Below are 26,188 nucleotides of genomic sequence, written 5' to 3' on the forward strand. Positions count from 1 at the left end.
TGGGGACAACTCATAAAAAGAGAGTGAACTAGGTAGGACTCATAAGAACCCTGGCCCTTCACAAGTATTCAGCTCTCACATCTTTTCTGGATTTCCCTGTGCTTTTTTTGTACTGGGGACTGAACCCAGAGGTATTTTACCTCTGAGTTACACCCCAATCCTTTATGATTTTCCTGATTTGTTTTAAACAGTGTCTCACTAGTTTGCTGAGAGTCTTGATAAGCTACTGAGGCTGGTCTGCGATCTTCCTGTCTCAGGCGCTCAAGTGCTGGGATTATAGTCATATGCCACCATGCCCAGCTTCTCTGTGGGTCTTAACAAGAATTGAATAGCTACCTCTACTTCCCTTGCTTCTTTTTGCTTGCGAATAAATTTTGTTACAAAATCATAGAAAAAGAACAGAGGGAGCAGGGCATTGACTTGCTTTATCACAGATGTTATTAGCCTAGTGTCATTCAATCTAGGTCCACCAAGCATTTGTAGGGATTCCTGCAGGCCATGTAAGTCACCTCCTTATATAGTGTAGGAAATGGATGGTATCGATCAGAAGGGAGCCCTTATTTCTCTGCTTCTGTGGATAAAATATGCAGGCATTTTGCCACAGAAAATTCCAGGGCTCCTGGGAATTTTCAAGGCAGGTTCCTGGGTTGTGTAGACACAATCACTGGCAAGTTAAGGGTGACTGAAGGATAAAGTATGTCTAGGTGCTGTTGTCATTGCTGACTAGAAAAACAATTAAATAACAGCCAGGCATGGTGGTGCACAATTGTAATTCCCACATTTGGGAGGCTGAGACTGAGGATCATGGTTTGTGGACAGCCTCAGCTACTTAGTGAGGCCCTCTGCAATTCAGTGAGACCCTGTTTCAAAATAAAGAATAAAAAATTGGGCAGGGGATGTAGCTTGGAGGTCAAATGCCTCTGGGTTCCATCTCCAGACCTGCAAAAAAATTAAAAAAAGGAAAACAATTAAATAACATAGGTCCCGATCAGAAGAATTCCTCCCATTACATGGTTAAAATTCCCATTGCAAAGAAAAGGGATGGAGAATAGAAACTGAGAACACAGAACATATAAGAAAATAGTGTACTGATTTTTTGTTCATTTGTCAGAATAGCTGTGAAACTGTACCCCATCAACTCCATTTGTCAAGCAGGTTAATATCAGTCTTCCACCTTGGCCAGTGGGTACAAATGAAGAATTGTGTGTGCTTCTATGTCAGTGGAAGATCTAGGGGACTCATTTCCTTGACCTATGGAGAATCTCTGGGTTGTAGGGATAGGTACATGTAAATCTATTTTATTTTAAGACATTGAAACATAGCAAAAATGCCTTAAGCAAGCTACTTGGTAGATGATTATATTGGAAGATGTTCTTATGCAATATAATTTACATTAGTTAGTTAAGATACTGATTATATCTCACTTTGCACCTTTTGTGTGTGAAAAATTAGATGACAAGGCTGAGAAAAGACGAATGTAATCTCTTGAACCTTGCACATTTAGTGAACATGAAATAATCTTGCTCCTCTTGAGTCCCCCATATGGGTTTCCAAGAATATGATACACTGTGAAAAGAGTGAGCCCCAGAGAAATGCAGGGCTGGTTTTAATATATGATTTGCTTTTTCCAAACCTTGGGAAAGTTTTTTTTTTATATTTAGCTAATATGGCTAGATAATGCAAATCCAGTCAGGTGAGATGGTGCACTCTTGTAATCCCAATAGTTGAGAGGTTGCGATCGGAGGGTCACAGGGTGGAAACTAGCCTCAGCAATTTGGTGATTCCCTCGGCAACTTAGTGAGATCACGTTTCAAAATAAAAAGTAAAAAGGCCTGGGGTGTATCTCAGAAGTACAATGTCCCTGGGATCGATCCCAGTTACACACACACACACACACACACACACACACGCGCGCGCGCGCGCGATACTACTTGCCTAACAAGATCCTTGCGATGCTTAAATGAGAAACATAAAGTCTCAATTCATTCCCTCCCAAAGGTAGGTGGTAAAGAGTGGCTATCTATATTTACTTGAGTGTGTTAGACACACACACACACACACACACACACACACACACAATAATGATATAACTAAAACCAAACTGCTTTCAGAATGATAAAAATCAATGGGTGAAATTTATCTAAGAAAAAGACAGTAGAACTGAATTACAAAGTATTACCTTAAACTTTATGTTATTTTCAAAAGACAAAATAAACTAAAAGGTGACTCAACAAAGCTGAACAAAAAGGATGGGCAAGACTGTACAGGAGAGTAAGGGCAAAAAGAAATCAGTGTTCACAACTGTAGTGCCTGGTGACAGGAAGACCAGGGCAGCAACATGCCTGGGTTGAAATAAGAGAAGAAAGGCAGTTATCATGATAAAAAGGATGGCCTGCAAGATCTAAGAGTGTCAGGAACGTATGCAGCAGATGACATAATATTAATACCAGAAAGCCAAAATTATGGGAAAGTCATAGATAAGTGGGCTATGCTTAAAGAGGATTTTCTAATTACCTTCTCTTGATTGGTTCATGCCAGAGATGGAGGGGGACCATAAATAAGTCCAGGAAGGATATTAATCCAGACAGCTGAGCACACATAAGCAGAAAATATTTCTGTTTTAAAGGGATCCCTAAACATTTTGTCACAATAAAATCCCTGATAATTAAAAAATTAAACTCAACAGACACATAATCTTTTATCCAATTATGATGGAATTAGAAACTGTGAGAACAGGTGAGTCCAAATTCAACTCTCTGATAATCTAAAAACCCCATCTTATATAATTCCTGGGTCAAAGTAAAAGTAAGATATAAAACTTTGGCATATCAGACATAGCATATGTTATATTTCTCACTCTGTAATATAAAGGGTAGTTACTCTGTGTGTGTGTGTGTGTGTGTGTGTGTGTGTGTGTGTGTGTGTGTGTGTTTGCTCACATACACAGATAGTTCTTGCTCCTTTAACCTTTGCTGAGATGAGAATTCAGTAACAACCTTAAGTAATATCCAGGTTTAATATGAAGAGGATGCTGATTCATTTCTCCTATTTGCAAAGAACCTGAGTGATGCTTAAATAAACCATGCCATATTTTCATCAAGAGATGAAATTACTCATGCTCATTAACTGGTGATTGCTTTAAAATAGAGCTCACCTAATGGGAGAATCTGAAACCCAGACATGCTGCTGTGTTCTGCCTCACGCAGCTTGGCCTGGGCCCCGTGGCCACTCCCTGAGAACCCGAGGCCGTCCACCCTATTCTCCTTATCCTGGTCCACTCCATTAAAACACCCTAAAAAAACAAGCTTGGCGTGTAAGCTCAAAGGGAGCAAGGAACATGGGCCCGGAGCATGTCCTTTGACCAGAGCAATCTCCTGACATGATGCTTGTTTTCCAGACTCCGCTGTCAACACTTGGCATAGCACTGAAATTCCACAACTATTCCATCACCAAGAAGAGCATGAAGAGCTGTGAGCACGGGTGGTGGGAAATCAACGAGTACATGTGAGTGAGTTCCACACCGGAGGAATCTGAGCAAGGGGCAGGGCCTCGGGCTCCTCCTCTCCAGGGGGTGTGTGTTCACAGAGAAGGAACCCAAGGGAGAGAGGAACCAACGTGATTGCACAAGGCCACTTTGCTTCTGAGGCCGGGCAACCTTAGCTTCGGCGTAAAACGGGTCTTAACAGGACTCCTGCCTCACCTCTCTTGCTGCTGGGCTATTGATGTGTATATTCTACCTTTTGCAAAAATATTTGGCAGTTAAAATTTTCAAGTCCTAGAGCCATTGGGGAAAATAACAGATAAGGGTTCTGGTGGTATAAAAATTAGAGATCAAGCTGAGCGTGGTGGCGCATGCTTATAATCCCAGCATTCTGGAGGTTGAGACCAGAGGATCGTGGTTCGCAGACAGCCTCAGCTACTTAGTGAGGCCCTCTGCAACTTAGTGAGATCCTGTTTCAAAATAAAGAATAAAAAATAGGGCAGGGGGTGTAGCTTGGAGGTCATATGTCCCTGGGTTCCATCCCCAAACCCACACACAAAAAAACAAAACAAAACAAAAAACCCAAAAAATAAAAATTAGAGATCATTAGGCAGCTCTGTGTAATAGGAGAGGCCTGACTGACCTGGCTGCATGTTGAGGCTGGGAAATGGGTGGCGGCTAATCAGAAAGTACCTCAGAGACGTAGGTGCTTGGGCTTCCTGAACCAACCTGGAAGTCTTCACTTTTACTCTTTTTCTTTAACCCCCTGGTGCTGGGGTGAGAACCCAGGCCCCGTGCACACTAAGCATGTGATCTACTACTTGCACTCTTAATTTGTTCCTTAGCTATTATTGTTGTCTATTTGCTTCTTAAACTATAATAGGCATTCAGTAGAAACTCAGAAGAAACAGTATTCAAAAATACATGATATTCTGTCTTGACAACACAACAGCTTCTCAATTCACTTTCAGAGAAGAGTTCTCTGACGTTAAAAGATTTGTCTGCTAATTCTTTGCTCATTGTTATTCAATAAATAAATAAAACCCTTCCATTTCTAACTGCTTTTTTCTAAATAACCTTCTTTCAGTTCCTGTGGACGAGTACTTACAAAATAGCCATTGGTCTTGTCTGCATTCAAATAGGCCTGATAAGATGTAGGACGTTCTTGGATCCATTAGTAAAATGCAGCCAATACTCCTTTGGGGAGTCTAAGTCAACAGAGGATCTATTGTGTAGAAGTCAGGAGACCTGGGTTCAAATTCCAGCTCTGTAATTTAGTAGATCTATTAACCAGGACAGATTACTTAGCCTCTTTGATTTTGAATTTGTAAAATAAGAAATAACTCTTACTTCGTAAGGCCTTGTTGTTTTGGGAAGCATTCAGTAGCAATGTATACTGCACATCAAGAACTATTAGTTATATTAATATGAATAGTAAGATTGCTTTGGAAATGACATTGAATGATAAATACTATAGAATGTACTCCAAGGCTTTATTTATTTATTTATTTATTGATGGTATGGGGGATGGAACCCAGGGTCTTTTCTATGTCTGGTCTATACTCCCAGACCTATTTTATACTTTATTTGGAAAAAGGGTCTCACTAAGTTGCTGAGAGCCTAACTAAGCTGCTGAGGCTGGCTTCGAACCTGTGCGATCCTCCCGTCCCAGCCTCCCAAGTGCTGGGATTACAAGCGTGTGCCACCATGCCCAGCAAAGCTTTATTTTTATTTATTTATTTATTTATTTATTTATTTATTTATTTAGTGGTACTAGGGGTGGAACCCAGGGGCTTTCTACCTCCGGGCTATACTCCCAGACCTATTTTACATTTTATTTTGAAACAGAGTCTCACTAAGTTGCTGAGAGCCTCACTAAGTAGCTGAGGCTGGCTTCGAACCTGTGCGATCCTCCTGTTTCAGCCTCCCAAGTGCAGGGGTTACAAGCATGCGCCACCACGCCCGGCCAGCAAAGCTTTAAAGATACTACATATTAATACTTAATATAAATAGAGTTCAAGTATACAAATCTTTACAAATTTTTTGTGAAGTAAGCTTGTGACTGAAATGTGCTTTGGAGACACTATTTTTCCTAGGTAACAATGGTAGCAACCTAGGATGCAGTGCTGCAGCAGAACAGTCTCCTCCCAAGCAATTCGGAAAAAGCTCTCACTGCACCAGTGCCTTGCCTGAAGGGCCTGCTCTTCCTGTGGTCTTGTAGGCTGGCTGAGATCCTATCAGATTCATTTGATGCTAGTTATACCCTCAGGATTTACAGTGCCAGCCCTTCCCTGATTATCCCTGCTCATCTAGAAAGGAAAGGCTCTAATTGAATTAACAAGACTCTTGCTGAGAAGTTAGCTTAAGGGAATTGAGGCTGTAATAGGGGAGGAGGGAAAAGTAATGGTGACTGGAAAGAAGCGTAAGGATATTCTGGAATAGTTCAGAGAACATGGGGGTGATGGGTGCCTGCGCAGGACAGCTAGAATTCACTATAGAAACCTTAAAGAAATAGCAGCCTTTCTAAAAGTTTATCAGAGCAAAGCCTGGATTGGTCTTTGGTGTGCTAGATAACACTGGAGGTTCTGGGTGTGGTGGCGCATGCCTGTAACCCCAGTACTTGGGAAACTGATAGAGGAGGTTCACAGGCCAGCCTCAGCAATGTAGTGAGACCTTCAGCAACTTAATAAGACCCAGTTTCAAAATAAAAAAATAGAATAGGGCTGGGCTATAGTTCAACGGTAGAATAATGCCCCTAGTTTTAATCACTAGAAACACACGTCCACACACACACACACACACACACACACACACACACACACACGTACTGCTAGAGGTTAACTCAGGCAGAGGTGTATCAAAATCCTATTTCGAATTACTTGCTTTTGGACTTTAATAAGTCACCTCGCCTTCTATGTCTCATTTCCCTTATTTGCCATATATCTGTGTCCATAAATTGACTCTTGCTGCAGTCTCTTCTTTTTGAAGCTCTGATTCCATAAGTCAACCTCCCTCCCCATTGCATACCATACCCCTTTAAGCTCCAGCCCCGAAATGGGTGCCAAGACCTTTTCTTCCTAATTCTCTATTAACATGCATAAGTGGGGCTCATTTTTGCAAGAAAACTATAAATGTTAACAGAGAACATAAAAAAATTAGTATGAGATATGGAAAACATAATCATCATGTCTTCAGAGCATAGGATGCTTTTCTCAAGATGGTCAACTAGAGTAGACTCTGGCCCCAGAGCTTGGTGTGGCTTTGGGGAGCCTCTCAGGCCCTGGTGGGAACTTGGCCAGGCGGCCACCTGCAGCTGCTCTTCTCTTCCTCATAGACCAGGAGCTGCCTATCAGCCCATCAGTTCCTGAATGCCAGTCACTGTAAAAGACTTTTCCCGAATACCATGAGAATGCTTTTCTCCTTCAAGCCTTAAGATCACAGATTACCTGTGCTCTAGAATGCCAGTGTTCTTTCCACCTGTGGGACACGCATGGAGGGAGGGCTGGAAGAACTAAGTCTATAGTTCTTCTGCATATATAGGTGCTGCTGAGGAAGGCAGTGAGTTGATAGAACTATTGTGGTTCTATTTAGCAGAGGAGAAAATTGAAAAGGCAAAAGTTAAGTAGTGTTTCAGAGTCACATAATGTAAAATGCAGAGCTACCATTAGTGCTTGGTGGGGAGGGGGACTAGCGGGAATGTCATCCCCGAGCCCCGTTTCTGCCGTCTCCCATAGAGACTTGGCAGGTTTTGCACCGGGCAAGGCCTCACCCACACAGGGTGGTGAATTAACTTATCATGGGCCTGCCATAAAAAAATACTCCATACTCCATTAACCACAGTATGCATGCAGTAAGAATTACTCACCCAGAGACATTCTCTCAAAAGGGTACTGGGAACATCCCTGGTGTTCTCAGGTAATGAGAGGTGAGAAAAAAAAATCAAGGTAAGGAAGTATTACAGAGATGCTATTTCTTTGAAATTTTGCCAAGGGCAAGCCCTGAAGCACGCCTCACATTTCAATTTAGATTGAGATTACGTCTTTTACTTCAAGCATTGCTGGAGTTCTTTGCATATTTTGAAACTGAGCTCAAAGTTTCTACTCTGCCCTGTAGAGAGGTTTAAGGGAAAAAGCAGGCAATTGATACCTGTACATATACATATACATATACACATACATATACATATACAGTTTACATCGAAAAAGAGAGTGCTGGAAGAATTAAAGTCATAGTTTTACTATGACTTTAGTAACCATAGGTTTGGTGGAAAAGGCAATGGGTTGACAGTACCATCGCTGTTTTATTTAGCAGAGGAGAAAATTGAGGAGTCAGAAGTTACTGGATCACAGTCACATAATGTAGGATGGAGAGTGATCATTAGTGCTACCATAAGTATCTCTGTTTATAAAATCCAAATAACCAAAGTACTATTGATTCTCTGTTCATTGGAATGTGGTCGATAGAATTTCATGCTGTGGTCCTCGCTAATTCTTGTCTCCTCAGGTACTGTGGCACCTACATGGATCACCACACGATTTTCCGTGTGCCCAGCCCTCTGGTTCACATTCAGCTCCAGTGCAGTTCAAGGCTTTCGGACAAGCCCCTTTTGGTAGAATACGGCAGTTACAACATCAGTCAACGTAAGCCTGGGGTCAGATAGGGCCCTAGAAAATCCTGACCAGTCAGTTGGTACATGGAAGCGAACACTTTTTAACTCTTAACCTCAAGCATTTAAGGACTCAATGCTGCTTTATTTTTATATATTTTTAGAATAAATAATAAATAAGTGTATAATGCAAAAATAGTAAATAATATATACAATTAATGTATTTTAAATTGTAGAAAACATCATTCAAAAAAAATTTTTTTTTTTTTTTGGTGGTACTGGGGATGGAACCCAGGGGCCTTCTACCTCCAGGCTACACTCCCCGACCTATTTTATATTTTATTTGGAAACAGGGTCTCTTAAGCCAGCTGAGGCTGACTACGAACCTGCACGATCCTCCTGTCTCAGCTTCCTAAGCGCAGGGATTACAAACGTGCGCCTCCACGCCCGGCTTCATTCAGATTTTTTAAGTTACTAATTTGTAGTTGAAATACAATTTCTCATATCATTTCTAAAATACAGGGCAAGTCCATTTTTCGGTGTGTTGTTTTTCTTGCTAGCCACAGTTCCTTGTAAACACGATATTTACATCAACACATAGTGAATCTAAAGACATGAGTTTCAATTTACTTTGGCCTAGCATGCACAGGGAGAGCTAGTTGGTTGAAATATCAGAGGGTAAAACATCAGCCCTCAGAATGATGAACTTGATGTTCACACTGAAACCTCTAGGATAGTGGCCAGGAAGTGATTAGTGGAAAAGGCAATGTTTGAAAGAAGCCTCAGGAGCTGGCCAGTGTAGATAATGACCTGTTTGAGAAATTCTAGACCCCTTTCAAAAGGGAAAGAGTAAAAGTTATTCACTGAGAAGTTCATAAGTGTTTGAGAAAAAACTCCTTTAAACTACTCCTGCTTTGCCAATCCCCAGTATATCTGTTTCTGAATTCAGAAAATTGACTGCTTGAACATTAATATTACGATTTCTAGGACAGACCCAGGAATAGCCAGTCATTCGATTTCTAATTGTTTTATCAAACCATGACTCTCCACTGGCTCAGCCACTCCATCATGCAACACTGACACAGCAGTTGATCTGAGCATGCACTCTTCCTCATCCTTTTGCAAAAGGAGAGGAAGGATTATTTCTGTAATGTTCTTCTACAAGCCCAGGATTATTGAGAGAATGGATCTTTGATGAGCAGCCTGGTTGGAGTGAAGAGAATGATGGCTGGTGAGCTGGGAGGCAGGAATTCCAGGCTTTGAGGCCAGACACTAATCTCTCTAGGTTTAACTTGGTAAGATCAGTGATTACTAATACAGTTGGGAATAGAGACCACTTGAAAATGTAATTAGAAGCTGGGCGTGAGGGCACATGCTTGTAATCCCACCCTTCAGGAGGCTGAGACGGGAGGATTCAAAGTGAGGCCCTTTGCAACTCAGTGAGACTCTGTTTCAAAATAAAGAATAAAAAAATAGGGCTGAGGGTGTAGCTCAGAGGTAGTATGCCCCTTGGTTCCATCCCCAGTACTGCAAAAATACATACATACATACATACATACATACATACATACATACAATGTAATTAGAAGCATGCAATAATGCAGACTCCAGAAGTCCATTTGTAATTCCCCAGGGAGTCTAAAGACTGCTCATTAAGAATGTTGGAGCCGGGCATGGTAGTGCAGGCTTGTAATACCAGCGCTTGGGAGGCTGAGACAGGAGGATAGCACAGGTTCGAAGCCAGCCTCAACTACTTAGCGAGGCTCTCAGCAACTTAGTGAGACCCTGTTTCCAAATAAAGTATAAAAATAGGTCTGGGAGTATATATATATAGCCCAGAAGTAGAAAAGCCCCCTGGGTTCCACCCCCAGTACCACAAAAAAAAAAAAAAAAATGCTGGGCTTTCTTCGGTATCTTCCAGGTTTCATATTCTTTGAACCTATGGTAATGCCCTGGGCAATTCAAGGCCATAGAAATATAAAAATTTGATCGTGCCTGTGACCTGGATTCGATGTCTACTATGAGCTTCTGATGAAGTAATTTGGTTTTTTCTTTGCTCATTTTTTTTTTTTTGCTTTTAATTACTCATAGCCTTGATTAGATGGAGAAAGAGTATAATTACTCTTGCTATCTTGCCAAATTCCTAACCACTTAAAACTTCATATTTCTTTGCTAATGTGGTCTGGTGATTTTTAGGGACCCACTTGAGATTCTTTGTTTTTTATTTATAGCTTGTCCTGTTGGATCTTTTAGATGCTCCTCCGGTCTGTGCGTCCCCCAGGCCCAGCGCTGTGATGGAGTAAACGACTGCTTTGATGAAAGCGACGAGCTTTTCTGTGGTGGGTGCTCAAGCTTTTAATAACACTTGTTGAGGAGTAGCTTCTCAGGGCTGTTGATGCAGGTGTGTACCTAGAGCCTTTGTAGCTGTTTTCTACTGTGTAACAGACTGCCCCTAAATGCAGTGTATTTAGAGATACTCTTTTTTTCAAAAAAATGGTTTTTTTTTCAGTGCTGGAGATTTAAACCAGAGTCTCATACATGATAGGCATACCCCCAGCCCCAACTATGCATCATGTATTTTTTTCTTTTCTTCTTCCTTCCTTCCTGTCTCTCTCCTTCCTTCCTTCCTTCCTCTTTCTCTCTCTCTCTTTCTCTCTCTCTTTCTTTCTTTCTTTCTTTCTTTCTTTCTTTCTTTCTTTCTTTCTTTCTTTCTTTCATACTGAGGATTGATACCTGGGGCATTTTACCTCCGAGATACACTCCCAGCCCTATTTTTTTATTTTAAAATAGGGTCTCACTGAATTGCAGAGGGACTCGTTAAGGTGCTAAGGCTGACTGTGAACCTGAGTTTACTTCTTTGCAGATGCTCAGCTTCTCTCTAGATGAAGGATCTGTGCTTTCCTGGAACTGTTGTATTTGAGATTGTGGTAGAGTAGGTTATTAGCTATAGATCTTCACTCCCCGTGGTTGGTCATAGTAATGCACTCCACGCTTACCATGACCCCAAGGTGCACAGAGTAAACTTCCTTGCCTCTTGACTTTGGGCTCAGCTATGCAATTTCCTTTAACAATGAAATATGATACAAGAGATGGCATGCTAATTCCAGGTCCAGGCATTCATAGAAATCACATGTTTCTGTTCTCTCCTTTTTGCTTTTATCACTGCCAATGAGTAGCCCACGGGCTCAGTGAGGGAAAGATCCATGAAGAAGACTTGATTTAGGCCTGGGAAGAACCAAGCAGAGGATGACCCAGTGCTTATAGCAGAACTACCCAGAGGAGCTCAGCCTAGATCAGTTATATCCTAGTCACCCATTGGATACATGATCAAGAACACATGATTGGGGGCCAGATGTGGTGGCGCAGCTTTAATAAGCTCAGTACTTGGGAGCCTGAGACAGGAGAATCACAGGTTCACAGCCAGCCTCAGCCAACTTTGTGAGGCTTTCCACAACATAGCAAGACCTGATTCAAATTAAAAAAAAAATTAAAAAAGGGCTGGGGATGTAGCTCAGAGGTAGAATGCCTCTAAGATACAATTCCTAGTAACACACACACTCAGAATGAGAAATGAATGTTAATATTTTTGTGCCTAAAGTTCAGTAAATTTCAAATGTTTAAATTGTATTTATTTTGCTGGGCGTTGTGGCACACGCTTGTAATCCCCGCTCTTGGGAGGCGGAGACAAGAGGATCACGCAGGTTCGAAGCCAGCCGCGCTGGTTTAGGAGACCCTGTTTCCAAATAAAAATATATATAAAAAAATAGGTCTGGAAGTGTAGCCCAGAGGTAGAAGGGCTTCCAGGAACCCCAGTACCACCAAAAAAAAAAAAAAAAAATTGTATTTATTTTTATTATTTATTTATTTTTATTTTTAGTACTAGGGATTGAACCCAGGGGCAATCTACTGCTAAGATATATCCCTAGCCCTCTTTCTTTCTTTCTTTCTTTCTTTCTTTCTTTCTTTCTTTCTTTCTTTCTTTCTCTCTCTCTTTCTTTTCTTTTCTTTTCTTTTCTTTCTCTTCTAGTACGAGAGATTGAACTCAGGGGCATTCTACCTGCAAGCTACACCCCCAGCCCTATTTTATTTTTAATTTTGAAATAGAGTGTCACTAAGTTGTGGAGGGCCTCACTACATTGCTGAGGCTGGCTGCAAACCTATGATCCTCCTATCTCAGCCACCCAAGTACTGGGAGAGTATTTATTTGTTTTGGTATATTCTAGGTACATTCTACTTCTGCAATATACACCCAGCCCTTTTAAATTTTTTATTATTATTTTGAAACAGGGTCTCCCTAAATTGCGGAGGCTGGCCTCAAATCTGTAATCCTCAGTGTCTGAAGTAGTGAGATTATAGGCATGCACCACCATGTCTGGCTAAATTTAATTAATTAATTAATTAATTTTTTGTGGTACCGGGGTTCCTGGAAACCCTTCTACCTCCAGGCTACACTCCCAGACCTATTTTATACTTTTTTTTCTTGGAAACAGGGTCCTTTAAGCCAGTGCGGCTGGCTTCGAAACTGCACAATTCTCCTGTCTCCACCTCCCAAGCATGGGGATTACAAACATGCACCACCACGCCCAACTATCTGACTGTTTTGACTCTTGTTTAGGCCAGTTTTTTGCATGGGAGGCTGAGACTAGAGGATCACAGGTTCGCGGCCAGCCTCAGCTACTTAAGTGAGCCCTCCACAACTTAGTGAGACCCTGTTTTAAAAACAAAAAAAGAATTAAAAAAAATAGGGCTGGGGATGTACCTCAAAGGTTGATGCCCCTGGGTTAATTCCCTAGTACTGCAAGAAAAGGAAGGAAGGAAGGAAGGAAGAAAGAAAGAAAGAAAGAAAGAAAGAAAGAAAGAAACTATACTATGATTCCTTAAACATTTCTAACCACATATTATACATCTGTCCTCTGAATATAACTTCTGTTGGGAACAGTCAATAAATTCAACTGTGCTGTTTGTTTGTTTGTTTGTTTGTTTGTTTGTTTTGGTGGAAAGAACCAGATATGTGTCACTTTTATTTTAAGATTTTTTTTCCTGGAACTGGGGATGGAGGCATTCTACCTCCAAGCTGTACCTCCAGCCCTATTTATTTTTTATTTTGAAACAGGGTCTCACTAAGTTTCTGAGAGCCTCACTAAAGCTGTCCGAGAACCTGAGATCCTCCTGTCTCAGCCTCCCAACTACTGGAATTACAAACATGAGCTACCATGCCCCGCTCTAGATATTTTGATGTAGAGAAAAAAGAGCATAAAGGAAACCTTAAGAACACATAGGCTTTTACTAGGCGGAGAAAATAAAGATGGGGCTTTCAAGATAGAGAGCACAAATGTACAAAGAACACGGAGAAGAGGTCCTTGGAGGGTGGCTGGAGTAGGAAATCCCTTTTGAATTAAAAGAGGGATCCTGGGAAGGGATGTTATGATTGGCACTGCAGAGTCTTTGACTCCTTTGATAGTGGGATTGTTATGGGATGCATGCTCTTCTAGATAAGGGTGAAAGGAAAGCTTTAAGGGTAATCTTTTTAAAAATTTAAATTTAATGCCAGGCATGGTGGCTCACACTTGTGATCCCCGCGATTGGAAGGCGTCTCACACAGGTTCAAAGCCAGCCGCACTGGCTTAAGAGACCCTGTTTCCAAATTTAAAAAAAAGTATAAAATAGGTCTGGGAGTGTAGCCCGGAGGTAGAAGGGTTTCCAGGAACCCCAGTACCACCAAAAAGAAAGAAAGAAAGAAAGAAAACAAAAAAGAAAAATGTGATATATTTCCATTGGTATTTCTTAATTCAGAAATATGTCCTATAAGAGCTCATATTCATTAATGAATTCAACAAATCTTTAGTGCGCACCTACTATTTGGTGAGAGGCCTGAACACAGAGACGATTAAGACAGAGTTGCCGATTTCAGTGCATTTTCATTTTCTTTAGGAGGGTGTACAAGTTTCAACTTAGATAACAGCTTTTTTTTCTCTCTCTCTCTTGGAACTCGGGATGGAATCCAGAGTCATTCTACCTCCAAGCTGCACCCCAGCCCTATTTTTTTTTTTTTTCGGTACTGGGGATGGAACCCAGGGGCAGGGGCATTCTACCTCTGAGATACACCCTGATCCCTAGTTTTTTTTTTTCTTTATTCTGAAACTGGGTCTCATCAAGTTGTAAAGGGCCTCACTACGAAGCTGAGGCTATCTGTGAACTTGCCATTCTCCTTTCTCAGCCTCCCAAGTACTGGGATTCTAAACGTGTACCACCATGCCCAGCAGTTTATGGAATTTATTTTCCTTAAAATAGACGGCTTCTGATGTGTTCCATCATGAGGGAACAAACCGCCAGAGAGTTTAACACATTTACACACTAGCAAAAATCAGATCTGACCAACGCAAGTGATAGGAATTACACCAGAGTTTAAACATCTGCTTTTCCTCATGCAGATGTCAGATTCAGGGAGAATCGACTAATTTGTCATCTTAATGATGTGAAGGTGCTGGTCCTCCGAAGAGATGGCTGTGTCAGATGCGTGTGCTTTCTGTCTTTTCTCATTCTAGTTCCAGTCAAACCTGCCTGCAATGTCAGCTCCTTCAGACAGCAGAGCCCCCTGGTCTGCGATGGCTTCAGGGACTGCGAGAATGGCCAGGATGAGCAGAATTGCACGCGCAGTGAGCAAGGGCCCGCAATGCTCCATTGTGCTTCCTATGGGAGGCTTCTAAATGAGAATCCAAAGGCCTCTGCTGAGTTAGGGAGATCCTCTAGTCCCAGTTTCCCCAGAACTCTCTCAGTCATCGCACTGAAAGATCCTTGTGGGGAATGCCCCCAGGGCTACACAAAATGAGACAGTCAGATGCTCTAACTGGGCGGAGCTGTGTTGTGTTGTGTGTGTTCCTCTATGAATGCTGGCAGATTTTCACTGCTAACTTGCTTTTAGTGCTACTAAGGGTGGAAGGTACTGAGACCTGATAGAGAGGAACTTTCCCAAAACAGTGAAGTAATACCTTCTAATCCCTGCAGAAATGAAAACCTCCAGGCTTGTGAACAAATTTGAGGGTATTACTTCACTGTTTTGGGAAAGTTCCTCTCTATCAGGTCTCAGTACCTTCCACCCTTAGTAGCACTAACGTCTATCCATTTGCCTTTTCCCTAGTTAAATAAAAGGACTGAGCATGGTAGTGATTTTTGCTCTGATTTTTTCTTGGAGAATACAATCAGTCAGTAGTAAAGTGGCTATGGTCTAAAGCCACTGATTTGGCCAACTTCTTTGTGTCTCGCCTGCTGTAGAAGAAAGGAGAGGCAGTGGCCTGATTCTCAACTGAATTGCCTGCCTGCCTGCTTTCCAGCGGCTCTGCTGAAGTCAACACAAAGTTCCCTCTGTGGTTTGAAAGCCGCAAATAGCAACTTCATGGCTAATCCATTCTTTGCAGACTTCAGTGTCAATCACTCAAGTCTGTTTCTGACTGGGAAACAAAAGGCCTCTTCTTTTGTTCACTTTTAGGCGTTCCATGCACCAACAGGACTTTTAAATGTGGCAACGATATCTGCTTCAGGAAACAAAATGCAAAATGCGATGGGGTAGCGGATTGTCCAGACGGAAGCGATGAGCAGGGCTGCAGTGAGTAGAAATGTGCTCCTTTTGATCCTGTTCCCACTTCGTTCCATTTTTGTTTTCTTCTTGCTGTAATTCCCCTCAAAGCGGCTGCTACAGATCCAGGGAAAAAAGTAAAAATTGACAAACTGAGTTCGAGACTCTTTCTGTGAAACAAACACCCTGGAATTTTAGTCTATCTTCTTTCTTAATAAAGAGCGTAATGCACTAGATATTTATCCATTTTTTTGTGTATATGTGTGGTACTGAGGATTGAACCCAGAGACAGTCTACCTTTGAGCTCTCAGTCCTATTTTTTTTTTTTTTTGAAACGGAGTCTACCAGGGTTGATGAGTTTCACTGTTTGCTGAGTTTGTCCTCGAACCTGTGATCTTCTGGCATAAGCCTCCAAAGTGCTAGGATTACAAGCATGAGCCCCCACACTCGGCATGCACTTGATGTTTATGAAAAGAGTGTCCAATTTCTAGTAACATGAATCAAAGAGGGAAATCTTAAACAAAATAGGCTGTGGAAACAAAACATTGAAACTTGATGAGTAAATTTTAGTTGGCTAGCCATATCAACTACTGATTCCTTTTTTAGCTAAGACCCAGTAAGTATAATCGGCCATATGTTTTTTTTAGTCATGTGACTTCCAATTGGCCTTGTGGTAACAAGCTAATTATATATCCTTATCAATACTATTTACACTAGGAAGGAATGGCTCTGATAACTAGTTTCTCTTTGTAGGTTTCCACGTGTCTTAGACTTTCAACTTCTCTCCCCAATGTTTCTGTCAGATCAACTCAATCTTAAAGGCATTCTCAATTCTGTTGCCTCTGGAGCTTGTGATTTCCTCTCTTGCTAACAACCCAACTCCCCGGGCTCCTGTTTAGGAGTCTAGTTACTACAGGGCCTTCCGCCCCCACATGGGTGACGGTAAAGGCTTGGAGTTAGGACACAGCACGTTCTCAAGAGGGAAGGAGTCGTCTCTTGGTGCTGGTTTTAAACCAACTCATATAATCCCTCTCGTTTAGATAAACAGAAGATTTCTAATTGCTCACTGGAGTCAGTTTCCAGCTCAGCGCTAAATCTGACCTCATCCAGTTTTTTTGTTTTCTTCCAAGTCTGCTTTTGAATCATGTGACTTTTTCTCTACCAAAGGCTGTAGCCGGAGTTCCTCAGCTCTCCACCGCGTCGTCGGGGGCACTGACTCCCAGGAGGGGGCTTGGCCCTGGCAGGTCAGCCTCCACTTTGTCGGCTCCGCCTACTGTGGCGCCTCTGTCATCTCCAGGGAGTGGCTTCTCTCTGCGGCCCACTGTTTCCATGGAAACAGGTAGGGCATCCCCATCTTTTCTCTCACCCACAGACCAGCATCTTTTCTGAGCTGTGAGAAGAACAAGTGTTGGGACCAATCAACCCAATTGGGCTTCTTTGTGTTTATTTTGGGCTCTTCTGTTTGTTTTCTTAGAGGGGGATTAGTCCTGTGTTTGTTTGTTTGTTTGTTTGTTTGTTTCTTTCTTTCTTGGAATTATTGATGTGAAGAGAAAAAAAACAGCTGGGTGTGGTGGCGCATGCTTGTAATCCTAGCATTTGGGAGGCTGAGACAGGAGGATCACCTCAGCTACTTAGTGAGGCCCTTTGCAACTCAGTGAGACCCCGTTTCAAAACAAAGAATAAAAAATAGGGCTAGGGAAGTAGCTCAGAGGTAGAATGCCCTTGGGTTTCATTCCCAGTACCACACACACACACACACACACACACACACACACACACACACACACACAGAAGCTTGTGTAGTGTTCATGCTTGTAATCCCACTACTTGAGAGGCTGAGATGGGAGGATTCAAGATTTGAGTCCAGCCTCAGCAACTTAAGAAGACTCTCAGCAAGCTAGCAAAACTGTTTCAAAAAAAAAAAAAAAAAAAGAGGCCGGGCGTGGTGGCGCACGCTTATAATCCCTGCACTTGGGAGGCTGAGACAGTAGGATCGCATGGGTTCGAAGCCAGCCTCAGCTACTTAGTGGGCTTTCAGCAACCTGTTTCCAAATAAAATATAAAAAAGGTCTGGGAGTATAGCCCGGAGGTAGAAAGCCTCTGGGTTCCACCCCCCAGTACCACCAAATAAATAAATAAATAAATAAATAAATAAATAAATAAATATAAAAAAATTTAAAAGAGCTGGGGGTATAGCTTGGAGTTGGAATGGCCCTGGATTCAATCTCCAGTACCAACCAACTAAAAAACAATAACAAAAGGCCACAAAAGAAACCACAGGCTTTTACAAAGGGGGCAAACTCCAGGGAATGTGAGGAGAATGTGGAGCTGGGAAGCACTGTAGGTGGCGGGAATATAGGGCTGGGATCCCTGTTTGGCTCAGGACGGATCCTGGGAAGGAAGGAATGTGAGGGTTGGCATTGCAGGGGCTCTGTCTGCTTTTGACAGTGGGATTATTGTGGGACAGAGGCTCTTCCAGCTGAGGGTAAAAGGACAGATGAAAAGGTAAACTCATTTAAAAAATAAAACTTTCTTGAAATCTACTGGGTCTTAGATGCAAAAATAATATCATTCATTCATTTCTCATTTAGATATTTTTTTGTTTGCGGTATTGGAGATTGAACCCAGGGGCATTCTACCTCCGAGCTACGCCCCTAGCCCTATTTTTATTCTTTATTTTGAAACGGGGTCTCACTAAATTGCTGCGAAGGGCCTCACCGAGTAGCTGAGGCTGACCGCGAATCTGAAATCTTCCTGTCTCAGACTCCCAAGTACTGGGATTACAAGCGTGCGCCACTATGTCTGGCTCCTCATTCAGAAATTTAAAGTTGCATGTCAATTAGGTTATACAATTTGAATATTTACCAGGAAATTAAAAGATTTATGTTAATTACTGAAATAGCTTTACTTCTAATTAATTGTTTGTTTTTTCTTTGAGTAATTTGAAGCCTGGGGCATTCTACCTCCAAACTACACATCCATCCCTTTTTATGTTTTTGTTTTGAAACAAGAGTCTTACTAAGTTGCCGAGTCTCTCTACATTGCTGAGGCTGTCCTTGAACCTGTAATCTTCCTGTTTCATCTTCCCAAGTACTGGAATTACAGGTGTGGACCACCATGCCCAGCAAAATACTTTGTCAAACAATATTGTTTTGGGTCTCCAGTGCTACTTGTGAGATGTCAGCTCAGCAGTTTAGTGATCACATTCTTTGGGCTGTTGCCTGTGTTTCAATGGATTTCCTATTCTCCTTGCTCCTGACTCCCATTTCTCCCTGGCTGCTACACTGCTGGAGATGGAAGTCTCACATGGAGACTACAAGCCCCTCTGTGACTTGTGCTGAACCAGGGTGTGGGTGGAACCCGATTAAAATTCAGGAAGGACTAATCTTGGGGAAGGATAGTATTCCTATGAGTAGGCATACTTAAGGAGCCAGAGCAGCTATAGAAGACTTCTAATAGTTTTCAGGAAAGAATTTCATTAGTTTCCTGCTTAAAATGTCTTAATTTCTAATAGTTTTGGCATTCATATCCTTTGAGTTCAGTAGAAGGGTCCCTAGATCATCATTACTCTGCTTTTCTCCCTCAAATGCCCTTTGTCAAGAATAGGAAGAACTTAACAAACGAATTCTAGTTTCTTTCTTTCCTTCTTTCTTTCTTTCTTTCTTTCTTTCTTTCTTTCTTTCTTTCTCTTTCCTTATTTGTGATACTGGGGATGGAACTCGGGCATTCTAACCTTCAAGCTACAAGCCCATTTTGTATTTATTTATTTATTTATTTATTTATTTATTTATTATTTTTTCGGGTCTGGGGATGGAACCCAGGGGCATTCTACCTCCGAGCGACACCCCCGGCCCTATTTTTTATTCTTTATTTTGAAACAGGGTCTCACTGAGTTGCAAATGGCCTCACTAAGTAGTAACTGAGGCTGTCCGCTAACCACGGTCCTCCTGTCTCAGCCTTCCGAAAGCTGGGATTACAAGCGTGCGCCACCACACCCAGCTTGTTTTTTTAATTTTGAAAAAGGTCTAACTAAGTGGTTGAGGCTGGCTACAAACCTGGGATCCTCCTAGCTCAGCCTCCCAAGTACCTGGGATTACAGACATGTGTGCCGCTACACCTGGGTTTATTTATCAACATTCTTGACCTGTGTGTGGTTCATGAAATAACACTGGCAAGAACATTTCCAGGCATTTCCTTAGGAAGCTGTTGAGGATCAGAGCTGAGCTGTGACTCACCCCTCCTGGGGCAGCCTTCTTTAATCTCTGGTTTTACCAAAGAGACAGGGTACTCAGGAGAAGTTGGCGTTTCTCACCACCTCCCGGGACAAAGTCAGGCCCCCTTTTATAGCCTCATCTCTCCGAAGAGTCCTTGTTTCCTAACCATATGCAAACTATAACTCTGCGCTCTGTTCCTTCCTTCATAGGCTGTCAGACCCCACGCCATGGACTGCTCACCTTGGGATGTACGTGCAGGGAAATGCCAAGTTTGTTTCCCCCGTGAGAAGAATTGTGGTCCATGAGTACTATAACAGTCAGACTTTTGACTATGATATTGCTTTGCTGCAGCTTAGTATCGCCTGGCCCGAGACCTTGAAACAGCTCATTCAGCCAATATGCATTCCCCCTGCCGGCCAGAAAGTGCACAGTGGGGAAAAGTGCTGGGTCACCGGCTGGGGGCGAAGGCACGAAGCAGGTGGGTGGGTGAACCATGGTCCTTCCCCTTCCCCATGGATGATAGTGACCTGTGCTCATGTAGTGCTTTGGGGTTCTCAGAGAGGGTTTATTTACAGCTTCCTGACAACTGAAAGGTTGAAGGAGAATATTATTATCCATGTTTTATGATCCTCTCACCTGCTCCAAAAGAACCCACCTGATAAAGGGAGTTGGAGGGAATATAGAAGCAAGGCAGGATTGACTAGATGATATGGGCCCTTTCAAATTCTGAAGGGTTGCTAGGTTTTCCACTAGAGAAGAACTATTCTTCCTTATTTTTAGGTTCTCTTTTCATCTAAAGAAGTGATTCATGTTTATAATGGAGAGGGCCTTTATATATGCACACCCCAACGTGTCATCTTAGGTAGCCGTCTGCAAGATTATGCAAGTCTGTTCTGCACCAGGGCTGCTGGCTGAGGGAGGACAAACTCAGGCCTGGGGGTGACAGCAGCCTAGAATATATCCACTCAGACAGAATGTCTTTCTTTCCTTCTCTCTCTCTCTTTCTTTTTGGGATTCTTGTGCCCAGAAACAAAACAATACAAAAAAAAATCATTTTTCAATATATACAATGTCAGGCAGTATTCAGGAAAGTCCTACAGCCATCCTGCCATGATCTTCGATGGGCCGGGATTCATGATGATATATTGAGGGGAAGAATCCAAAGCTTCATGAATGTCTCCCCAAAGGCCAATGCTAATTCTTCCCCTTGGTCCCCCAGTCATCTTGGACTCCTTTGACGCCCTCCCAGGGGTTGAGGATGGGTGTATATAATTCTTAAGCTGTAGCCTGCATCCTTCCTTTGAAATGTTCTAAAGATTCACTGTGGGCAGCTTCTTAGATGCTCGCTGCCCTCATTTAGTTATTGAAGTAATACTATTCATCACCATTTAGTGTTTGCTGAAGTCTCAGAGACTCAGAAACCCAAAATATTTCTGAATACCTGTAACACTGACAGTTACTATGCTATGGACTTTCATTAACGTTATCATATATCACAAAAGGAAAGAGTCTACCCAACAGACTTAGGATAGGACATTTCCTTTATAAACCTGAGTATGTATTTGTACATTTTTCTAAACCAGACAGGTTAAAGAGGAAGTGAAAGAGCTATGTAAAAATCATTCATTTTTTTATGATTCCTCAGAGATTCCCATAGATCTGTTGTTATACCACCCCATTTAAGGAGTCTTCTCAAACAGTAGATATTGGGGCTGTCACCAGCTCAGAGTCAGACTGAAAGCAGCAGGTACCTGATGAAGGAGCGTGGCACCGTGGCTCAGGTGGCAGAGGCTGACCTTGGGTCTGAGTCCTGCCGATACTGGCTAGGTCTGTGCCACTGCAAGTCTGAGTTGATTGTCCAAATGCAACCTTGAAGAAGAAGTGTAGTCATTACTATTGTCATGATTCCCATCTTCAACGTGTTTTCCAGATAATAAAGGCTCCTCTGTTTTGCAGCAAGCAGAGGTAGAGCTCATTGATCAAACCCTCTGTGTGTCCACCTACGGTATCATTACTTCTCGGATGCTCTGTGCGGGGGTGATGTCAGGCAACAGAGACGCCTGCAAAGTAAGTGCTCTTTCCTTTCTCTTGCCCAACATGTGATTTCTATACATTCATTCACATTTACTCTACACAGCACCAGGAAATACGTAGGGTGGGTGTTTCTCTTGCCCATCTGAGTCACCCAGGTATTAATGATCACCCAGTTGTCTAAGATCAGGGGAAGATGGTGAAAGAGCTGGGTCTATAGTATCAGTTTTCTAGTCCCAGCTGGGTCTTGGCCTCCAACATTTACAGGATGAGGAGCATTCACATTCTTTTTTTTTTTGGTACTGAGTATTGAACGCAGAGGCATTCTACCTCTGAGCTATACCCCCAGCCTTATTTTATTCTTTTATTTTAAAATAGGGTCTTACTTAGTTGCAAAGGGCCTCAAAAGTTGCTGAGGCTAGCCATAAACGTGCGATCCTCTTGTCTCAGCCTCCCAAGTACTGGAATTACAAGTATTTGCCACCACGCCTAGTTGAAGCCAGTGTTCACATCCTGCCCCAATTTTCTGCTAACCAAAGGCTAAAAAGTAAAATAAAGCAAAGAAATAAAAAAGTAAATAAAGCAAAGAATGACACACTCATGCACACTATGATTCAGAATTTCTTCCTATTTCTTTAGCAGCAGCCATTTAACTTCTGGAATAACAAGGGTTTCATTTATTCCTCTGAGGTGCAGGCTGGGGGAAGGGAAGAGGAATTGGAGAGGTGGCTAGAATGCTCTGTGTGGGCCTCTGAGTGGCCCCGGCAATGGTACAGTTGGAGGTCACCTTGTTGGGCAGAAGGCATTTCTCTGAACCTAAGATTACAATCTATGCAGATAACTACATGACCTCCAGTGAGTAAACATGATTTAGAGGATAAGGAGAACAGTGGGAGCTGATCTTACATCTTCTCACAACTTTAGCCATGATGCCACAAAAACTCATTTTATTATAATAAAATCTTTTATTAAAGATAATCTCCTATCTTTTAAGATCTTATTTTGTGGCAAGCAGGTTACTGTATCTTTCACATAAATTTATTCAAATCAACTTTTTATTCCCATTTTACAGAAGAGGAAATTGAGCAGGAGAGGGTAACCTGATTCCTCAAGTTCATATAGCTAGTTAAGTGCAAAGGACTGGGTTGTGATTTGCCCCTCTGCCTGTCTAATGCTAAAGCTGCTGTGTTTGGGGGTGCTTTCTGCAGCTGCTCAGTTACATGGCTCTTTTCCACATAGCCTCCAAGGTTTTGACACTAAGTTAGTATTAGTATAGTTGGTATGGCAGCAATTGAAATAAAGAGCCTGGTTTCCCCTCTAGTAAGAATTCACCTAATCAGGTATAAAATATGGGGGAGGGATGCAGGGACAAATTTAGACCACATTCTTTGCCTCTGAGTGAGTTGTAACTTTACCTATCCTCCAAAGTAGAAAAACAAAACTGAGACATTATACTAAAGGTTTAATACTATAGGAATTATACTTAAGCCTTGAATTATTTGAGCCCTTGCTTTTCGGAGTGGAGTTGAGGTATCAGAAGGAACTCTCAACTTGAAGTAAATTGTCTGTGAAAGTTGTTTGCCAGTGGCTATTAGGATTGCTATCTTAGACTCAGCTACTTAGAGTCCCTTCTTCCTGAGACTATGAGCTCACTGCTCAGGTTCGATGGCCCAGAGATAGAAGACAACCTTCCAAGATAACCATAAGGTTGTTGGGGGGGTTATATTACCCAAAACAGTGCTTTGCATATAGCTAGCACTAAATAAATGTGAGCTATTATTATTAGTGCTTCTACTAATATTGAGCTTTAGTCTTTGTTTAGGGGTGTGTTTTAGTTATCTTTTCCTGCAAGAATCTTCTAATATTATTCTTAGCCCAAATAATTTTCTTATTGAACACAACTTTTTATTGTAAGAAGATATCTAAATTATTTAATAACATTAGCAGTTTCTCATTATTTCTCAATACTTCGTGAATTGTGTAGTGTATCAACCAAGCAAAAGCATGTCAGAATGGGACTTGTAGGCACATTAATGATTAACTTGATGATCACGGGACAGATGTCTTCATATTTACATTATTTTTCTGTGTAGGGAGATTCAGGTGGACCTTTATCTTGTCGAAGAAAAAGTGATGGAAAATGGATTTTGACTGGCATTGTTAGCTGGGGATATGGATGTGGAAGACCACACTTTCCTGGTGTTTACACAAGAGTGTCAAACTTTGTTCCCTGGATTCATAAATATGTCCCTTCTCTTTTGTAATTGCACCAGTTGGATTTTAACTGTGATTTATGTGAGTTTTTTAAAAAAGTGCAATTATCATCAATAAAATGAATCATTTTTAAAAAAAATCTGGAAATGTCAGTTTGTGCATTTGCTATTTACTAAAATATTAAAGTATATTCGAACATATTCATCAAAACATCATTGATTACGAGATGGAAGAAACCTAAAGTAATGTCAAGAACCAAGCCTCTAAAATAAAATAAGAAATGAGGAGGGTATTCAGGTGCTCTTACTTTATTTTATATCCCTATTAAAGTGCAGATGTTTATAAAAATTGAGGTAAATTTGACTTTGGTGTGGTGGCACATGCTTGTCATCCCAGTACTTGGTAGGCTGAGAGAGGAGGATTGCGTGTTCATGCCAGTCTCAGATACTTAATGAGACCCACAGCGACTTAGTGAGACTCTGTTTCAAAATACAGAATGAAATAAGAAATTCCAGTTAAAAAAATCACAGTTTAATCCACACAAAAAAAATCTCCTTCACAAATGCAAATAAAACAAAACTCAATTATTGACAGAATAAATACCTACCCTGTTGCTTTCCAAACTAGTTTTTGTCTAACTATAACATAACAGGCCTTTTTCAGCCATGGCATATGGTAATGTTGTATACAGAGAAACTAGTCAACCAACAAATAAAACTGATAACAACCTTTACTAAAATGATAGAATGAACTTGTAGTTGTACTGAAAACACATGCATGCAATTCAAAGAGATTGTGAGAAGCTGATTAATAGTGAAAAGACGAAGGACTTTTTAGATGATTTCTGTGCAAATGAAAATTTTAAGACATATTTTCCAGTTTTTGATTCGTTTGTAAATCCCCAATGGCCCAGATTTTCCTTTCTTTGCAAGGCCTTATACCATCTTGTATAGTTGTAAACCTACAGTATTATCCCAATAGATCCTAGCTCCTGATTTATTTTGTCTTGATCTAGAGGGTTTACTGGTTGATCTCAGAATAATAATTTCATCAACGGAGGCCTGAGTTAACAGTACCATAAAATAGGTGAAAACAGAAGAAAAAAAAAGAAGAATCATATTTCAGACAGCATTCTAGATGCTGTAATCTAAAACAACTGACCAACTGCATACATATAGAGGAAGGAAAATTTATTTGCTCCTAGTTCTGGAAATTTTCAATCCATGTCAGGCTGGGTCTGCTGAGCTCAGAGCATTGGCAGTGGGAAGCAGAGAGAAAGGGATGGGCAGAGGATCTGCTCTCACATCATAAAAGCTGGAAGCAAAAGAGAGCAAGCAGGGGAAGGAGGGACAATATGTAATCCCCAAGTCACACCCCAGGGAACCCTCCTTGTCAATCAAGTCTCACCTCCAACATGGTTGCCTGGTTTTCTGAGGGCTAGGGGGACATTCTAAATACAAAACCATTATAAATTACATTGTTTGTTTTCCCTAGGAAAGCAATTCAATGGAATAATAATGCTGTTATGAAACAGAGTTCATAATAATGCATTGAACTTCAGAAAATCTTAAAGCAATAGCAAAAGGTGTCATTCCCCAAGTCACATAAAAAAAGGAAATGTATGGTTGCCCTGAGAAAATATTTTCCCATACACAGAGCATATTTTGATTTTCTAAAAGACTGTTTCTATGAGATTTGGAATGAAACATCTCGACCATACCACTATGCATAGGTCACTAATATTTCAGTAAACTGGGTGTGAGATAGCACAATTAGGAAGATTAAGTGTACCACTTAGTTCACAAGGGGACCTATCTACCAAGTCTAGGCACTGAATCGCAAATTAGGTGGATAGTTCTTAAAGTTAGGTTTATTTTGCCAGGTATTGCTATGAACTAAGTTCAGGATGAATCATACTTTTTATTCTATGGCTGTTTCTAAGGCATTGATTGAATTATTTACAAAATAAACATCTTTGCATACATTTTTTTTATCTCAATTAGTGGGTGGAGGATGGCTGGCATGATCTATATCAGCTTCATCTGGGGAAGTTTTTCAAGTCAAATTAG

The 26,188-nt window shown here is 41.4% G+C and overlaps 1 protein-coding gene across 2 annotated transcripts in view; it reads left to right on the forward strand.

The window, feature by feature from the left end:
* Positions 1-24,169, forward strand: part of TMPRSS7 (transmembrane serine protease 7) — a gene marked incomplete at both ends in the record, with an annotated part of 44,735 nt that extends 20,566 nt beyond the window's left edge. For both annotated transcript variants that reach the window (XM_080695685.1, XM_080695686.1), the window contains 9 exons: positions 3,398-3,504; positions 7,985-8,121; positions 10,319-10,426; positions 14,633-14,743; positions 15,574-15,690; positions 16,828-16,999; positions 20,084-20,352; positions 21,805-21,941; positions 23,999-24,169. In XM_080695685.1, the coding sequence (XP_080551811.1) occupies positions 3,398-3,504; positions 7,985-8,121; positions 10,319-10,426; positions 14,633-14,743; positions 15,574-15,690; positions 16,828-16,999; positions 20,084-20,352; positions 21,805-21,941; positions 23,999-24,169 (1,329 nt within the window). The remainder of the gene's footprint in view (positions 1-3,397; positions 3,505-7,984; positions 8,122-10,318; positions 10,427-14,632; positions 14,744-15,573; positions 15,691-16,827; positions 17,000-20,083; positions 20,353-21,804; positions 21,942-23,998) is intronic.
* Between the last annotated feature and the right edge of the window lie 2,019 nt (positions 24,170-26,188).

This window comes from Muscardinus avellanarius (genome assembly GCF_963383645.1).
Source record: "Muscardinus avellanarius genome assembly, chromosome: 5".
In the NCBI taxonomy this organism is placed as follows: Eukaryota; Metazoa; Chordata; class Mammalia; order Rodentia; family Gliridae; genus Muscardinus; species Muscardinus avellanarius.